Source organism: Ambystoma mexicanum, chromosome 8 (assembly GCF_040938575.1).
Source record: "Ambystoma mexicanum isolate Mex_15411 chromosome 8, UKY_AmexF1_1, whole genome shotgun sequence".
Classification (NCBI taxonomy): Eukaryota; Metazoa; Chordata; class Amphibia; order Caudata; family Ambystomatidae; genus Ambystoma; species Ambystoma mexicanum.
In genome coordinates this window covers 1,482,854,600-1,482,870,185 of record NC_090929.1, presented here as the reverse complement: position 1 = coordinate 1,482,870,185, position 15,586 = coordinate 1,482,854,600, and the positions used below count along the sequence as shown (strand labels likewise).

Below are 15,586 nucleotides of genomic sequence, written 5' to 3'. Positions count from 1 at the left end.
ACACTACTCATCCCTGTCCTTCTGTAGACATTTCCTCACAGGCTCCCAGACAGAACATTAGCGAAAGGGAGGATGAGAAGTGGAGGAGATGAAAAGGACCAAATAGGGGGAGTGACTAGAAGAGATGTCATTTTGGAGCCTCGGGACGGAGGAGAAGTCAAAAGGAGGAGAGAGGAGGGGAACATTAAAGAGGAGGAAGGTAAAATAGGAGGAGGGAGGAGAAGATTCCCAAGGAGAGGCAATAAAAATGAGCTGGTTGGAATATTTGTGCCTGGAGAAACTCCTAGCTTGGTGAAGGGCAGTACCAAAGGGGGTCCTCGACTATCCAAAAAGGTGGGTTAAGCCTGACCGACCCAGGATCAAAGGCCATCCAGAAAAAGATCTTAAAGAATCTGATGAATTCAAATGTCCGAAGGCACTAGGGGAGGTGTTGCCAAACTTTCTAGAAGAGAGGCAGATGAAAAACACCTGGACAAGAACAATTACATTGTGGCAAGAAAGACCTGCACGCCACTTAAAACCTGAAAGACTGTGCTTGACCTTTTTCTACCGGGGAAGGCGATTTCTAAGGGAGAGAGGTGCGGACTGAAGACGAATGTCCAGTAGTGAAGCTTACTTTATGTTCTTTTGAATTCACGCCAAATAACCACAGTTAAACCTAATGCCTTAGTTTTCGGTTTGTCATGATAAACACTGTTAAACCTTAAAACTTGTCTTCGTGTCATCTATTGATACCTCAATCTATTCAGAACCATAGACAATTTGTATGACCTGTGGTAGAGTTCCCTGCCTCACTCTGAGAACACCTCCTGGGGTGGCCAAGGGTCGGGTGTCATCCCAGGGTAGCGAATGATTGGCCGGGGTTTATTTGAGCAGAATACCATGGCTCGGTCCATTTCACTTAGTCCTCGTCAAATAGCATGGGACAGTCACGGTGGAAAGATATGACTCCCCTTCCCAAGACAAAAAGCATGAAGCTTTCACTAACAAGTTTCTTTTGCATGGTATTTCAATATTTTTTCTGGGTTGTGATCTCTCATTGGATACTCAAAGCCACCTGAATCCCTTTTTGCACATTTACTAGTATTCTTTCCATTTTATGTTAGTTCATTGTTAGTTGTGCAAGACCACCTAAAACATATCTAGGCATGGCCATGCGAGGGGGGAGTTACACTACAGAAAGATAGTGAGGAGATGGAAGAATGATCGAGGGTTGGTCAAGAAAAGGGGATTGTGGGTGATAGATCATCTGAATCAATCTGAAATCAAGCATAGGGAGCGTTTTCTAGTACACGAAGAGGAAGAGGAAGAGGACTCTGTTCTCCAGCCCTTCTCAACACCATCAGTGGGCCCCAACGCCACCTTGTACTTTTGTATGGAAGGATATTTACATAGTGCAAACCCAGCTGGCACATGAAACCGAATGCTGTACAAGAAGAGAGCATTTACAAAGAGGGGGAAGTATGGGTCAGATTTGTGATGGGGTTACGGTACATCCAGGGGATGGCAAAAGACTACTAGTGTGGTGGGTGAGTTTGGCATTTGGTGCGGCATTCCTTGAAGAGTAGAGTTTTCAGTCCTTTGCAGAATTGAAGGAGGGAGTGGGTAGTTGATAGTGTGATTAAAGTAATCTGTAATTGAAAGGTTGGAGGGTTCAGAAGTCTCTGGGGACAGGGCGAGCAATCTGATCCGATGCAATCCTTATAAGTGATACAGAGTAAAACCCCCAGACTCGCTTGCCTGTTGTGTCGGGCTACCTCCATAAAAGGATTAGATCACAAGGGGAGACACAATGAAGGTGCCAGCAGGTTTATCCATAATGCAGGAACCTCAGGCATCAGAAACCATCAATCTTTTACAACGGATAAGGAAGTGAGTGGGCGTCTTATGATCTTTCTCATTTTGGGAACAAACTGCAACTTGGGTGGGCAGCACACCGCTATGCTATCGCATAGCTTTCCGAGATTACTTCAAGCAGGAGACAGAGAAGAGATTGGGTGGCTTGCGGGCAGTACAAAGAAAGCAAAACTGAGAAAATAATTCCACAAAACGGGCAGGGGAGCAAAACAAGGAATTGTGGGGCAGCCATGACAGTTTCGCTTAACTCCAAAATGATATATGATATGATATGGCATTTATAACGTGCCTATACACAAGTGTTTCAAGGCGAGACAAGGCAAGTGAGGGGAAACAGAGGGAGGACAAAAACAACAATTTTACTAGGCCTAGTGACATTGAGATTGCGCATGTGCAGGGTAGCAGGGAGGGGAGATGTGCCCGGAAGGTGGTGGTGGGTGGGACGATGGACAAGTGCACGACAAGGAATCGGGAAACAAGTAGTGCAGTAAATGGGTGGCAAGTGTGAGTGTTAGAAGTGTAGACAATAAGTGTCTAATAAGTGCAGGAGAGGGCACTGTAGGATTTCAGATACAGACCACAAGTGCAGGGGCTGCCAAGAGGCAGTGGGGGTATGCAGCTGGACAGGCGGGGACCTGCGCCCAAATTCAGAGGGTTGCCAGGTGACCAGTGCATGCATCAGACAGGAGATCAGCAGGGGAGAGGATGAGAGGAGGCAGAACAAATAGGAAGGTCTTGAGGTGCTTTCGGAACTATAGATGGTTCTGCTCAAGTTTCAGAGAGGCAGGGAGGCTGTTCCAGAGGGAGGCACCAGACAAAGAAAGAGATCTGCCCCCATCTCGTTGCTTGGAGAAGCTACTGACCCTCAAGCAGTTGGAGGTGGAGGAGCAAAGAGCTCGAGTAGGAAGATATTTCAGTAGAGAGTTGGAGGTGTTGCGGTCCCAGCCACAGAAAGCCTTGTAGATAATGCAGAGGGTCTTAAACTTGATCCTTGCCGCCACTGGGAGCCAATGAAGAGATTTCAGAGCTGTAGAGATACTGTCCATGGGCTTGAGGCCAAGGAAAAGTCTTGCAGTCCTGTTCTGGAGAGTTGTAGAGGATGGAGAGTAGAGGCAGGTAGATTTAGAAAGAGGCTGTTGCAGTAGTCCTGCCTAGAGAGAACCGGAGCTCTGGAGACACTGAGCTTCTGGGGGAAAGTGAGGAAAGGAAGAATACCTCTGAGGAGGTGCAGCTGGCAGTTTGACTTCTTGGCAGTCCTTAATCCCATGTTTCCTCTGCCATTCAAACCTCTAAGCATCACAGTTCACAGCAAGCAAGGCAACATGAGTACAACAAGGACACCAGAGGAGAACGGAGAAATCAAGGGCGCTGACATTCAGTATTACGACTGGGTGAACTACCCAATCACAGAGATTAATGGGGCAATTAGGTTCCAAAAACAGTATAAAAAGAGAGAGAAGGAGTAAGGACCAAGATCCAAAGTTGGTGGTGGGGGAGATGAGGGTGTAGGAGAGTGAAGAGATAACACTTTGCTGAGCAATGCTGCTCAGACCATGAAATAGTTTGCCAAGAACCTGCTGGCAGCTGCTACTAGACCCTATCAAGGGCCAGGAACGCCTGAATGGAAGTCCTGGTTGTTAGCTTAATTAAGATGATAGCCAAGGTCTTGGTGCAAGCCAGAGAACCTGAGATGTGCCAATGATCATGAGCCTGTTTAGGGATATATCCAATGTGCAGGTGTAAGTCAGTGAACCTGCAAAGAGAACATAGAGCTTAAAAGAAGAGCTGTCAGGATCCTGTAGTGGTCTCAATCCTAGGAATGTAAACTGTGGCCGATGGGTGAGCATTTCCTGCCAGCAATTGTATTGGGTATCTCCTAAAGCAAGAGAGAATCATAAATACTTTTTGAAAAGTGTGTGCTAAATCTACAAGCAAGGAGAACGCAGAAGAGAAGATTGTAAGTCAGGACTAACACAATGACAAAGATAGTGTGCTGTAATGCTACACACAAGCTGCGACGAAACCAAGGAGAGCCAACACAGGGCTATATAACTGTAATTGTGTACTTTAGAGAACTGGCCCAAACATGGACACTAGATCCATAAATGAGGCCTCTCCTAACCCTGAATTCTGGTACTATTAGCATGTGTTGTTCCACATTTGCAGGCCTCTATGGACAGGTCCTGTGATCTCCATCCCTCTCGAACTCTCACTAAATCATTTCCTCTTTGCCTTACCTGGCAACCTCCCCAAAGATGCACTGGTCCCTGGAGACAACAAGATCTGGAAATGAAATATGGAGACAGTGGATTGCTGCAATCTTATGTAAAACAAGTGTATCTATTAAGAGCATATTGTTTTTATTTCTTTTTCTACTTGCATTAACTTTTAAGGTGCGTAAACCCAAAGGCATGCGAGCACTGAGACAGGGAGGGAATGTGGGGAGAACCCTTATTTTGAAGGCAGATTAACTTGAAAGAAACTGCTGAAAAATCAGAGTTTTCAAGAGTTTACGAAATCTATTAGTGTTGGATTGTAGCCTGAGTGAGAGCAGAAGCATATTCCAGATTGTTGCACCTTGCACTGCAAAGTTTCTGCCCCCAGTGGAATTGGGGGTTGGAGGGTGACCAACCGCATGAGTGCAGAAAAACAATGTGGGCAGTGTCCAGTCTCTTGGACAGATAGGGGTGGGGTGCCGCACAGGAATATATGAACCAACGTGGCAATTTTAAAATGAATCCTTGCAGAAACAGGAAGCCAATGAAGTGGTCTCAGGGCACAGGGTGGGGCACAGTCCACGGTCTCCAGCGGCAAGTCGAGTCCCGCACTTGGCACTTATGCGCCAAGAAGGTTGCCAGAGTGCACCTGCAAAGAATCCTTCACCTCCAGTGAGCAGGATCCTGGTTCCATTGTTGTGCCAAGAAGGTTGGCAGAGTTCACCTGCAAAGAATCCTTCACCTCCAGTGAGCAGGATCCTGGTTCCATTGTTGTGCCAAGAAGGTTGCCAGAGTGCACCTGCAAAGAATCCTTCACCTCCAGTGAGCAGGATCCTGGTTCCATTGTTGTGCCAAGAAGGTTGCCAGAGTGCACCTGCAAATAATCCTTCACACCCAGTGAGCAGGATCCTGGTTCCAGTGTTCAGTGAGTAAGTAGGCCCTGTTCCAGAGCAGTCACCCCAAATATTCCCTTGAAATGCTTAGGGAGAAGAGCTTGCCTCTTCCTTGGAAGTCTCTGTCTTCACCTCTATGGCAGAGGACTTTGGAGAAGACTGTTCTCCCACCAGAGTTCCTGGTGAATCATTCTTCAGGAATTCTCCAAAGATGAATCATTTGAGGGGACGGCCCACCCACCCTATAGGTGAAAGGCCACAGTGGATTGGTTCCCTTATAGCCCTCTCTAGTAGGTCCCCTCATTACTGCTATAACAAGACTCCTTTGCCTTGTCATGTCATACACAATGCTCTGTCTTCAGGAAATGGGACGAGGGACAGGAACTTTGCGTGCACCAGTGAGATCCAAGAGGTTGGGACCCCTCTGTGGACTGTCGCTCTCTTGGGATACTCTAACTCCAACCCCTTTCTCTGGCTGCCTGCATCAAAAGGACTCCAGTATTTAGCACCCTGGTGGGAGCTGGCCATTGTAATGACAAGACTGTGTCTGTGAAGCACCGGTTCCCTGCTGAACCCCCAGGTATGTCTCTGTTCCCTGGAAATTGGGTAAGTCTTTTCATGGTATCAAAGAGAGGACTTTCTTGGTGGGACCCGCATGTTTGTTTTGGGTGCACCCAGCCCAGACCGGTGGACACATATCATGCCCTGGCATGAATGAATCCCAATCCACCAAATGGACAATACAATTAAATAAATTACTCTGTAACTGTATACATTTGTAATGCAAGTAGCTGCGGCGTCAATAACAAACATGGCTCAACCTAATGGGGCACACAATGATGATATTCTGAACCAGAGGTGTTTACAGTTAAGAGGTCTCCCTTGCTGTTGGAACTTTGCGTTCCAACAGCAGTGTTTAGGAATGCCAATGGAACATGATCGTGTTGCAATACAAGGCAGCTGCAGTGTACAGTTACAGCAGAGGTACATGTGTGCACTATATTTTTTGGCACGGAGTATTATGAGGGTGAGCTTGATTAGCACAGCTCACTCTCAGAGGCAGAATTACCAGCATCATTTTACCACGAAAAATCCCTAAAGCTCAGGATATTTCCACCCTCACAGAAGGCACTGTGTTCCAATTTCCTCCTGAGGAAGGAATCACTTGCCTTCCTCAGTTTGATGAATAAGGAGTCTACCTTTTATCTTTCTGTGCATGATAATCAGTCACTTTCAAACCCAAGACCCTTACTTAAGTCAAGTGTCAATGTTAAACGCACAATAAATGATGAGCGATTACGTAGACCTGCCTATGAAGGGGGATAATTGCCTGGGGAAAGCCACATGGGTAAGTTGTGTGATTGTAAATACGCAGAAAAGTAACCACCAAACAATGGAAAAAAGGGAAATAAGCAATACTTGCAGTCATACTACCATGAGAGGGGGGGTGAAACAGACATCCCCACAGCCCCTTGTGGTCCCTTACTATCCCGAGGCCTCCAGATTGGCCTATTGCATGCGCCAAAGATAGGTTGCATTAAGCTCCTGACCCCATTTTTACCCCCATGCTGACTTTTCCTACTGCTCAACAGGAAGTAACTTATAGTGCCTGGTGATAACGAATAGAGAGGCCTCAGGGTTTCATCAACATTTAGATTCATTTTGATTAATTCTATGCAGGGACAGCAATTGAGAAGCAGCGCGTCTTTAGAAAATTGAAATGTACCCAACCTCAGCCATTTGAAATGCAATCTCATTAATTAAGCGCGCAATATGCTTGTGGAACCTCTCTATGAGAGAGTCTCCATTTGTCAATGTCAGCTGCGTTGCACCGAGAACGTGCTGCGGCGGTGATGTCAGAGAGTGCGCCTGATTAGGTTGAATCTTCTAAGGTAGGCTCTTTTTTAGGTGGTGGAGCAAGGGCAGTCATCGCAATCCCAAATAGCGTCATGTGGCCCCTGAGCCCGCAACGTCAATTGGCATCCTTCTTTCTCCGCGGTGGCGCTGCTGCCACCTGTGGAAACAAGCTGGTGTTCCAGGGACATACAACACGAGCGCCATGATGAAGAGAATCAGCTGATCTGGAAATTGATCGACTTGGAAGCCACAGACATGTATTGATTTAACAGAGTTCTGTGTTGGGCTCTTGTCTAGTGCATCGAAAGCATGGCGATGTATTTGTGCAGCAAAGATCATCAAAAATAGAAAGCAAATTGGCAAGTACTGACCCGGAACTGGAGTTATGAGATGTCTTTTCGGAGGCGTGTCATGCTGGGTTGGTCGGAGGGCAGTAGATCTCACTGGAAAGAACAACATTTAGATGCAGATGTTATTGATTGGGAATTGGCATAGCATTAGTAAAAGAAAAAAGAACACAGTCCCATAGACCCCCTCACGGTCCTCTACTGCTGATGGTACAGCATGCGCCAACACAGTGACGTGCTTCACGGGCATTGCTGCTAATACTGTTTACAACAGCAACACACTGTGACTATGTACCATTCATAAGCGTGACACTGCCTGGAGTGCACCATTTATAAGTGTGACTGAGTGCAGCAGCGAAGCCATGTCACCGGATAGCCCCGACACGAGCAGAAGCTCCTGTCCTAAAAACAGAAGGCCATGCGAAACAGCCATTCCAACAACTTGTGCATGCATAAATATAATTCAAGACATATAAAATAAAACACATACACAAACAGATCAATGACATGTACAACTAAACACACATTTGCACAGTTGTATGTTTGCAGAATGGATTTACATGGACATACAAACATGGGTTCGACTGCACAAATGGAATGCACCAGGTCCATCGCCTGTGGCTAGTAGAGAAACTCAACTAGTCCTGAGAAGTTACATGAAAGTGATGAAAGCGGGGGCAATCAGTTTCACATGAGAAGGGGGTTACCAAAGGAATCAATTTCCACAAATCTAGATTTAGGAATCGCAGTTCACCAAGTGAAGCATCACTCTGGGCCCATGCTGGCCAAATTGATAAGTCATGTAGGTCAGGGCTTACCCCATCAGACTTTTAGCAGTAATGTATAGGTTCATAACAGTCATGCCACTTGAACAGGAGTTTGAATCCCACCTACAAGGATTGAGGTCCAGGAATGTGTTATTGGGTTGGGGCCATTGGAGCGCAGCACCCCTAGAAAGAATGGGACAGCGTGAGGGACCAGGATGGTGTGGAGGGTTCGGCAGGGCTGTCATTTCAGTGCAAGGGCTGCCCTTGCTAAGAAATGGTCGCTACAGAGAAGGCCCAACCCAGCAATGGGTCAGACGACGATTAACCTCACCTGCAGACTTCGGTATTAGACATTTGAGGGAAGGCTGTGGTCTGCTTCTGTGTAACTTAATTTAAGTTGGCTTTTGTGCAATGCGCGTCCATTGCTTTAAGCTTTAAAGGGTCAATATTTTATGTGACTGCTGAATACATGTTTAGAGGTAATATAGAGACAAGGCCGCATGACTACACTCTACTTTCTGGAGAATGCCATGGTGCAAGAGTTGATCCTGAATGGGAGGAGCTAAGACATTTCTCCTCCTATTGAATGACAGATGAGAGGGCTGATCTATGGATGGCATGGCCCAGGGCCAAAAGTGCTTAGAGCAAGCACGATTGCCTGATGTGTGTGCCAAGTCATAACTCTGTCCTCACAGAGGGAGGGAGTTATTGGAGAATAACACAATTCTCTCAGTTAGCAGCTGCTCTAGAAATGACACCAAAAATGACAAACTAGATTTCGTTTATTTTGTTAAGGATCTCAAACAATCCCGGATGGATCAGATGTGTTTAAATCCAAACTCTACTTCGGCGAGCCAGGCTGCAGCCAGGACATCTTAAACTTCTTAGGCAGGCAGACTGAAGATGCCTGCCACTTTACAATAAGGTGCTGCCAGGCTGAGATGCCACGTGGCCCCAGGGTATGCCTAGAGAACATGAGAAGAGAAGCGCAAAGTGGCCACACACCACCATTTGTTTGCGGAGTCACCACCAGTGTGGCAGGTCTTTTCCTGGGGAGGAGAGTACAGCTCAAAGAGGAGGCAGTTTCAGTGCTGTACCAACTGGCTACCGGGTTTAGCAGCTGGCAGTGACGTTCCTTTTGGGTACTGAACTTGCGAGCTGAGTCTGCTATTGAATTATCCTTCAATGGTTTATTTTACAGAAGATCACTGTATCCCCCCTTCCTCAGATGAGCTGCCCCAGTGGATGCTTCCCCGCTTTCATTCATGAACTTACTCAAGGCTGCTTTTAAACCACCCTAAGTACAAAGAAAGTTTTGATGATCTGTTTTCCATTATTTTTCTATTTGAAGGCGGAATGCACAGTGGAGATGTTATTCTCGCTTTGGGCCCCTATGTTCCGTTCTACAAAACGGACTACCCCCTTGCTCTCCACATGAGTGGGTGAGCATGGGGGCCCCCTCCTGTTGTGTGAGTGAATTTAGCAAGTGAATGCAGTGGTCATGGAAGGCGTTGGATTGAGAGACCTGAAAGTGAGGTCCTCCGTAGCAAACGTTTCCTCAAGCAGAAACACAATGTCTATGGCCCAAATAACATGTCCGGACGAGTACTAATGCATCCCTTTGTTTCCTAATACCCATCTCCCAGGTTATATGCTATTCACTATTTATGCTTCAGAGCAGAGCAAATCGAAGTTAAAGCATCATGGGCCCCACATGGCTGGCTGCTGGGGCAACACGACTATGGTAGTCCATAAGAAAAAGCAGGAATTAAGGTGACTTAATTTCTTCTCATTTTGGGTTTTTAAATAACATGACTAACCGGCCTACACTCACCTTTCTCGTATTTTGGCTAAGACCAATTTTTAATGGGTGTAGTAACCCTGTCATAGCGGCATTGTAGTTATGGTTAAGATGCTCAACTCATAGAAAGAGCTCTTTTTGGGCGGCTTATAACTTTGGTGGTGTTCGAGGAATCCTCACCAAATTAAGTATATGGCCACCTCAGGATGATTTTGCCAAGTTTGGTGCAGTTTTGTCCAGAGGGGGCAAAGGTATGGGGTGGTCCCAAAATGTTTTGAAATCATCATAGAAGCAATGGACATTTTTTTTTGCCTGCGCCTAGAGCCCAAACTGCTGGACGAATGTTCACCAAATTTGCAACAGGAGCAGCGTTTTTTCCCCGAAAGTGTGCTTTTGTAAATTTGGTGTAAACCCGGGCAGTAGTTTTAAAAAGAATTGCCAAAAAGTAGGTCAAACAAAATGTGTGATATCTGGATCCAGTCCACGGACTCATTTCCTGATTGGGAGTCCACGGGCACCTCTGGGCCAATCAGAGGGTGGCTTGTTGTCTGCAGACATCAAAGATGCAAGCTGATTGGATGTTCGAAAACATGAGGTGGTCATATTTTTTTAAACGGTTGCCATATTGGACACGCGGACCGCTGCCATTGTCCGCAGACTGCACAGTGAGAACAAAGTCTGGAAATTACATTTGGGGTTATTTTGTGGCCGAAAGAGGGCTTTGAAAGGGTGGGGCAGTGGAAAAAAGATGGTAGGTAGCTGTTTTATAGGTGAATAAAAGTGTTGCAGGTTCCACCGAGTCCGCAGACACCACAGTAGTCCGCGGACCCGCAAGTGACCCATCTGGGTCTTGAAAGGATGCCTGGCATGAAAATAGGACATTAGGAGACTAGCCAATCAGGTTTTGTGGGTCTGGAGGAGGAGTTTTCAGGAGTACAGGGTAGGAAGTGTTTTCTTTGTTGGGTATAGTGAAGATGGCTATGGCTATGAAGAAGCAGAGCGTGTGGATGGTGGGAGATTCTTGGATCCATTCATCGAAGGTTTATAGTGAATCTCGTGGCATCTCTACTACTATTGTATTGGATGAAGTGGAAGTTTTGTGTTATGCAGATTGTGGGTTAAACTGGGTAAGCTTATTATCATTCTCTGAGAGGATGGCTCACTTTAAAGTTCCAGATATTATTTTTGTGCATTGTGAAGGCAACAGTTTGGGCTATATGACTCCAGGATCTTTGCAGGTTGCACTGAAGGATATGTTGAGAAACCTAATGCAACTGTTTCAGCTGTGAAGATTATTTTTTCTGAAAGACAAATATGGAGACGTCCCAACTTGTTTTGTCCTCAAATAGAAGAAGCTAGACAGCATGTCAATAAAGGTTTATGTGCCTTTTATATGCTTTAGGAATGGCATCTTTTGACAACGAAAATATCAAGTTGGAGGGTGTAAATAATTCTCGAGGAGATGGAGTGCATTTGACTGATGTCGAAAATCAAATTTTTCTTTCGAATATCCAAAATTCACTGAAACAATTTTTGTGAACTTGTGAAATGTCAAAGTATTTTTTTAGTAGTTGCAGTAAATAAAGAACAAATAAAATAAATTATAAGCAGTTTTTGTGAAAGTTGGAAAAAATAAATATGTTCAGTAGAACAATTGTTAGTTTAGAATGTAAAACCCCCAAAAAATTAAAAAAAAGGTTCTTTTAAGAGCCTCCATTTTTGAACAAAAAACAAATACTATGATTTTAATTCCCCTGACCCACTCCTGGAATTTTCTAGGTGTCCGTGGACTATCGCAATTTCCACGGACCATGTAGGCTGCAAAAAGACTTATGTTTTTTTTTGTTCTATTTTTTTAACTGTGAAAGGTGCCTCCTAAAGGAAACCTTTTTTTGTGTATCTGGCTTTTATATTTCTCAGGGATTTCGTTTTTTTTGTTGAGAGGGACGAGGAGGTAAGGTGGGCGAGGGAAAGTGCACCAACCACAGATATAGAGGGGCAGGTGGACAGGGGAAGATGTTGGCCTAGCATTAAATCTAAGTTAGGGGGCAGTGTTTCTCATGCTCATTGACCAAAGTCTTGAAAGCATTCCAACACTGCTCCCCCCTGCACAGCGGTGTGCTGCAGTACATGCAGAGAACTGTCACTCTCGAAAGGTAACGATCAACAGCCTCCCGTATGGCCTGCAATGCAGCTGGTGGGATCCTCTGCACCACAGGAGTAACATGTGTGGTGGCAGGAGTGGTTGAGGAAGATGGGGTAGAGGACGTTAACCTGCTTCTCCCTGAGAAAGGAACCGAATTTCTCAGAGCACCCGGGTGGTTGGAACTGGTGTGGCGGTGCATGGAGATGGTCCCGAAGGAGTACTGCACATGTTGTCAGAGACTGAGTATGACCCCACACTCAATGCATTCAACACGGACAGCCCAGGCTTTTGGGACCCTCCCCTATGGTCTAAAAGAACCACCACACCCATGAATGTCTCCGGGCACTGGAGGTAGGCACTTCCTCTACCTCGTTTTCGTTTTCCTCGTCATCCTCCTCTTCATCACTTATAGAAAGAGTACATTTTGGGCAGCTTATAACTTTGGCGTTGTTCAACGAATGGTCCCGAAACTTTCCAGAGATCGGCACACTGATTGGATGTTTCAAAATGTGAGGTGTGTCCGAATTTTTGAAACGGTGGCCATATTGGATGGCCAGATCATGGCCTTTGTCCACAGACAGCGCAGTGAGGAAAAGAAGTCTGGAAAATATATTTGGGATTATTTTGTGGATGAAAGAGCACCTGGAAATGGTGGGGAGTGGAAATATAACGCTCTTTTATAGGTGATAAAAAGTGGTGCTGGTGTGTGTGCCGTGAATTATTCTATCTGTGGACATTATTGGGATTGGAGGTGGGGGGCGTCTGGGTGCTTCTTGTTATTTGAAGGTGTTCTGTACATACTTGTTATATGGATTTATTCTATTGTGGTGGTTGTGGCCAGATCTTTGGGGGCATGGCCATAGGCCGTGCCACCAAGTATCTGGCCACTGGCCACATACACTATAGTAGTATGTGTATAGTTAATATAGGTACTACAAGGGGAGTATACCATATTTGTAATATGGTGGAATTATATAATTGAAGTGTATATTGTATTTATGAATGTAGTACAATTGAGGATATGTTCCTCGATCTCTCCCCCTATTGACACAGACAACCATTCTATCCTTATTAAACGGCTCCATGATACCTTCAGCATCACGGACCGCACACTGGACTGTCTGCCTCTTTCCACACTAACAGCCCTTACCAGCGGCAACTGGGCTGTTTCTTCTCCACCACCTCACGCTCTACCTGCAGCGTCTACCAGGATTCTATCCTACCGCTGTGGCTCTTCAATATATATCTCATCCCTCTGGCTCATCTGATCTCCTCCTTCTCTCCTCATTTCCAGTGTTAGGCCGAAGAGACACAGCTTTCCTTAAAACATCCCTCCACTACTTTCTCTCCCTCTCTTATACCCGATTGTGTGACCGCCATCAAGGCATGGTGTAATGCCAGCAAGACGAAGATCCTTCTTTTTGGGACATCTGTGCCCCGTTTCCCTCCTACCCTCTGGCTGCCCTCCATGGGCCATCTACTCTCACCATCCTGTAAGGCAAAAAACCTTGACGCCTCTCTTTTCTTCACTCCTCACATGTTGGACCGTTTCAAGAAGACCCACTTTTAACTTCACCTCCTTACAGGCATTCTACCTTTCCTCACCTTCCCCCAGAAGTTCAATGTCTACAGAGCCCTGGTCCTCTCTGGGCTGGACTACTGCAACAGCCTCTTCCTCAACCTCCCCCTTTGTTCCCTATGACCCCTTTAGCTAATCCAGAATAGGGTTGCAAGACTTATCCTTGGCCTCAAGCCCAGGGATCATATCTCTGCAGGCCTAGTATCTCACGGCTGACTCCTGGTGGGCTCAAGGGTGTAATTCAAGACCCTCTGCATCATCCACAAAGTTTTCTGGGGCCTGGGACTATGTTATTTCCAACTTTCTCTCCCTAAATACTCCCCTGCTAGAGCTCTTTGTTCCTCTAAGTCCAATTCTCTGCTTGTGAAATGCTTCTCCAAACAGAGACCGGGAGGCAGGTCTCTCTGTGCAGCTGGCACCTCTCTTTGGAACAGTCTCCCTGCCCTTCTTAGACTTGAGACAAACTTCCTTAAATTCCAGAAGCTTCTCAAAACTCTGCTTTTCTCTTCCTCTTTCCCTCTCTCTATTCCCTGCTAACTCATCCCACTTCCACTGAGTCTGGTGGCCTGGTCCCTCATGAGCCTCACAGGTCCAAGGCCCTATACCTAGTCGACACCAGCCCCCCGCATACCCCTTCAGCACTGTCCTTGCGAACCCACTGCCTGGTGGCTGTGCACCCCACCCTTGGGACTCCTCCAGCCCAGCATTTAGTCAGCGGCCTCCCAGCTTGGCAGCCCTTGGAACTTTCTTCCCAGCCTCCCATCAGCACTTGCCCATCCTTACTCACCCTTCCATGCATGCACCTCTCTCACTGCACAATGCATATGTGCATTTATAGGTGCACTATGCACAATTGTTTTGCATAAGCAAGGGAAATGCAGATGAAACGTTTTCGAGAACATTGTTAAGTGGCAGTTGGTGTGTTGAAGTTTAATATGTTGATAGGGTTACATGTAGAGTTTTTGGAAGTGATGGATGTGTGACTGTTTGAAAGCAGGCAATGAGGGAGTGTTACAAACATAAAAGTAAAAAGGGTAGAGGGGCTATCCTGTGCAATGGTGTGCATGTGCTATCAAGATGTTTTAATGATGCCTGGCCTGGAAAGGGTACTGCAGAGACCGTGGATAGTCATGAAGGTCCATGGATTATGGTCCTTATTGTATGCTAGAGAAAAGTATTTGTGACAGAAAATTGTTTGTGTCCTTTTTTCATTTTCTCTAGTATACAATTGTCCATTACTTCCATTAGCATAGTACAAAATGCTAATGGAAATGTTCGATAATCTTATTGAGTCTAGCTACTTTATTCAAAAATGTAAAGTAGATGGAATCTATAAGATAACTTTTTTTTGTTCTATTTTTTAACTGTGAAAGGTGGCTCCAAAAAAACGCTTTTTTGATGTTCTTTATTTAGTATTTTATTTTTAATTTTTTTGCAGGAGAGGCTAGGAGGTTAGTTGGGGAGGGAAAGGAGGGAAGGGGCACCAACCACAGATATGGAAGTGTAGTTGACAGGGAAGATGTTGGGCCTGCCTTAAATCTAAGGTGAGGTGCAGTTTTTCTCATGCTCCTTGAATGCAGCCTCAAAAGCACTTCAAAACTGTTGCCCCCTGCATAGTGGTGTGTTGCAGTATATACAGAGTACTGTTGTCTTGCTAAAATATGGATCAACATGCTCTTTTATTTCTCGCAAGGTAGCTGCTGGGATCTTCTACCCCACAGGAGTATCCTGTGTGGTGGCAGGAGTGGCTGAGAAGGATGAGGTAGAGGAAGACAGCCTACTACTCCCTGAGAAAGGAACTGTCTTTCTCAGAGCATCCGAGTGGTTTGAGCGGGTGTGGAGGCGCATGGAGGTGGTACCAAAAGAGTACTGCCCATGTTGTCCATGATTCCCCACTTAATGCATTCAACATGGGTAGCCAGAGCCTTTGGTACGCCTTGTGCAGTCTTAAAGAACCGCCACACCCATGTTTCTCTCTGGGTTCTGGAGATAGGTATTTCCTCTATCTCATCTACATGGTCCATTGATCCTCCTCTGCATCATTGCACCTTTTCCCCTGTCCAGGCCCTCCAGCAGGTGGTGGTGTTGGTGGGCCCTGGGCAGGAGGCATGGCCATGGCTGAT

At 46.0% G+C, this 15,586-nt stretch overlaps 1 protein-coding gene across 3 annotated transcripts in view; it reads right to left on the bottom strand.

Annotated features, from left to right (window-relative positions):
• Window positions 1–15,586, bottom strand: part of PDZD7 (PDZ domain containing 7) — a 769,522-nt gene that overhangs the window by 78,563 nt on the left and 675,373 nt on the right. For all 3 annotated transcript variants that reach the window (XM_069611658.1, XM_069611656.1, XM_069611657.1), the window contains one exon: window positions 7,195–7,266. In XM_069611658.1, coding sequence (XP_069467759.1) covers window positions 7,195–7,266 — 72 coding nt within the window. The remainder of the gene's footprint in view (window positions 1–7,194; window positions 7,267–15,586) is intronic.